The sequence below is a fragment of the Corvus brachyrhynchos genome, unplaced genomic scaffold (assembly GCF_000691975.1).
Source record: "Corvus brachyrhynchos isolate BGI_N302 unplaced genomic scaffold, ASM69197v1 scaffold65, whole genome shotgun sequence".
NCBI lineage: Eukaryota > Metazoa > Chordata > Aves > Passeriformes > Corvidae > Corvus > Corvus brachyrhynchos.
This window is the reverse complement of record NW_008238365.1, coordinates 803997-806976: the sequence shown is the minus strand read 5'-3', so window position 1 is coordinate 806976 and position 2980 is coordinate 803997. Positions and strand designations below refer to the sequence as shown.

The window sequence follows — 2980 nt, the reverse complement described above, 5'->3', positions numbered from 1 at the left end:
GGGGGGGCTCCGGTGGCTGCGGGAAGGTTTATTCCCAGGGTTTTATTCCCCAAGGGCCTGGAGAGGGGGATCCCGCCGCAGGGATGTGTGGAGCCACTTGTGGTGACACGTTTGGCGGCGACAGGACGGTGACGACGCGACCTCTCCCTTTCTCCAGGGATTTGAAGCTGGGCCAAGCGATGGAAATGTCATTGTCGCGGCTCGGGGGCCCGGAGAAGTGAGTGGCTGGGACACCGGGGCACTGGGCTCTGCTCTGCAGCCGGACACCAGGACGGTCCTGAAAAACCAGCACAGCCCTGGGCAGAGCAGGCAGCAAGTGGGGTTTGTCACAGACTGCAAGGGCACAGGACAGTACCTGGGGGCCAGGAGTCTTCCCACCACCCTCTTGGGGCTTGGGACATCGGCCTCTCGACCAGACTCTGGCACCCATCTGAGCCTGATGAGGAGCTGGGGCTGTGTGTGAACCTATGCAGACCAGGAAGAAATACATTTTCCTGACTTTCCTTGCCTCTTGGCTCCTGCTTTTCCTCTTTGGAGGGCACCAGCTGCGCCGTTTCTCTTTTTTTTCCGGGAAGAAAGCCGAAGCCCGGAGGAACTGGCCCCGCTGGACAGATCGGTCCCTCCTCAAAAGCTTTGCAGACGCCGAGGAGCTGCCGAGGGATGGGGACCCTTCCCTGCTGTCCCCCTGGGAGCGGCGGGCGGCGTGGCTGAGGGTCTACAGGAGCAGCAGATGCCGGATGGAAACCTGCTTCGACTTCTCCAGGTGCGAGAAGCACGGCTTCAAAGTGTTCACCTACCCCCAGGAGCGGGGCCAGCCCGTCTCGGAGACCTACGGCAAAATCCTCAGCTCCATCGAGCGCTCCCGCTACCACACGGCGAACCCCGAGGAAGCCTGTCTGTTCATCCTCAGCATCGACACGCTGGACCGCGACCACCTCTCGGGCCAGTACGTCCACAACGTGGATGAGAAAATCCGCAGCTTCCCGCTCTGGAATGGCGGCCGGAACCACCTCATCTTCAACCTCTACTCGGGCACCTGGCCCGACTACGCCGGCAACCTGGGCTTCGACATCGGCCAGGCCATCCTGGCCAAAGCCAGCTTTGACACCGAGAGCTTCCGGCCCGGCTTCGACGTCTCCATCCCTCTCTTCTCCAAGGACCACCCGCAGCGTGGCGGGGACAGGGGGTGGTTGCACCAGGACTCGGTGCCCCCCAAAAAGAAATACCTGTTGGTGTTCAAGGGGAAGCGGTACCTGACCGGCATCGGCTCCGGCACCCGCAACGCGCTGCACCACATCCACAACGGGAAGGACATCATCTCCCTCACCACCTGCAAGCACGGCAAGGACTGGGAGAAGCACAAGGACACGCGCTGTGACAAGGATAACATCGACTATGAAAGGTGAGTCAGAGATGGGGCGGGAAAGGAGGGTCTGGGGCGGCGGGACACCCCACAAATGTTCCTGCCTGTCTGCGGGGCGCAGCCGTGACTGTCTGTGGTGGCTGGACCTCCAGAGAGGGAAGTTTTGGGCTCTCCTGAAATGGATGAGGGTTTCATTGCACAGTGGGGAGCGAGGCGCTGACTGCTCAGGGTTTTCCTGCTCTGTATTAAAGTTGGAGTAATCTGGCGAGAGCGGCTCTTATCTGCAATCGCTGCCACTGCCTCTAATACGATTTCCCTTTTTCCGAATGCTGATGAATGACGCTTTTCTTCTCCCCCCTCCCGCTCTCCCCCAACATAAACGTTTCTCTTGGAGATGAGCCCGAAACATCCCCCCCTGACTGGCTCCACTGAAAATCCCACAAAAGTGGCGGGTCTGTGGGCGTCCCAGTGTGGGCAGCCCCGAGCTTAATTGGTGGTGGTGGGTGGGGGTCCCCTTGTGTCCCCCATCACAAATGGGCACAGTGGCAGCAGCGTGTGATGGACACACTGGTGGAAAAATTGGAGGGACAAAGTTCTGTGAGTTTGGGGGTTCCATGCTGCAGGGACACACACCAGCTCCTCACCTCCCCATCCCATCACCAGTTGCCCAGTCCAGGGCTGGTAAACACAGACCCCATCCCACAGACAATGGGCAGGTCCCCATCCCACTGCCTGGGGACATCCCCAGGACACCCGGCTGGAGAGCAGATGGGGAGAGGCCACGTTGGGCATCATCCTCAAAGCGTCTTAGGAGGTGCTGGGAGGTAAAAGTGGAACTGGGGTGCTGGCACTGGGATTAGCCAGGGCTTTGGGATGGGTCAGACACCACATGGCCCTGTCTGGAGGGTGCCACCAGCCCAGCAGGGTCAGCACTTGCAGCAAAGTCTTTTTGAGATGGGGCATCGCAGGACAATGGGGTTGGCAGGACAGGGGGCCCAGGGTCAGCCCCACCCTGTGCCAAGGGGCATCGGGATGAGAATTCCCCCCACCCACCCACCGAGGTAATCCCCTAATGCTGTTTGCAAATACAGGGAGATTTACACCTCTCCCAGGACGGCTTTGGGCAGCGGATCGATGGGGAACACGTGCCACAGGGCAGCGTGCTCCTGTGTGACCCTGAGCCACCCTGCTCATCCCTGTGGGACACCGGGCAAAAAACCACCATCATCTCCATCAGAGCCAGCTCTGCCCAACCTCCCGCAGGGATCGATGCCCTCCTGCCCTGGGAGACGTTCCCAGACTGGGACAGGGGACAGGCCAGCGGGGAGGGGACAAAGTGATACCCCAACAGCCCCGTTCACCCGGTGTGTTGGTGCTGTCGCGGTGGCGGCAGCTCGGGGAGCAGAGCAAGGCCTTGCAGGGGGTTCCATCACCCTCCTCATGCCCCAGGGGCTGCCCCAAACAATCCGGTTCTGTGCTGGGATAAAGGGCGGCTTGTGGCAGCGCTGCGGAGCGGCCGTGCTGCCCCGCGTCCGGAGCAGCCAGAGCGGGCTGGGAGAGGCTCCGTGGAGCCGCCGGGGCCGGTGGCACCGTGCCTGCCCGGGGCCGCGGGGGGGC

General features: G+C 61.7%; 1 protein-coding gene across 1 annotated transcript in view; it reads left to right on the top strand.

Moving 5' to 3' along the window:
- The first annotated feature begins 121 nt into the window (after window positions 1–121).
- Window positions 122–2980, top strand: part of EXTL1 (exostosin like glycosyltransferase 1) — a 5596-nt gene continuing 2737 nt past the window's right edge. The window contains exon 1 of the mRNA XM_017736097.1: window positions 122–1402. Within this exon, the coding sequence (XP_017591586.1) occupies window positions 468–1402 (935 nt within the window). The 5' untranslated portion in view covers window positions 122–467. The remainder of the gene's footprint in view (window positions 1403–2980) is intronic.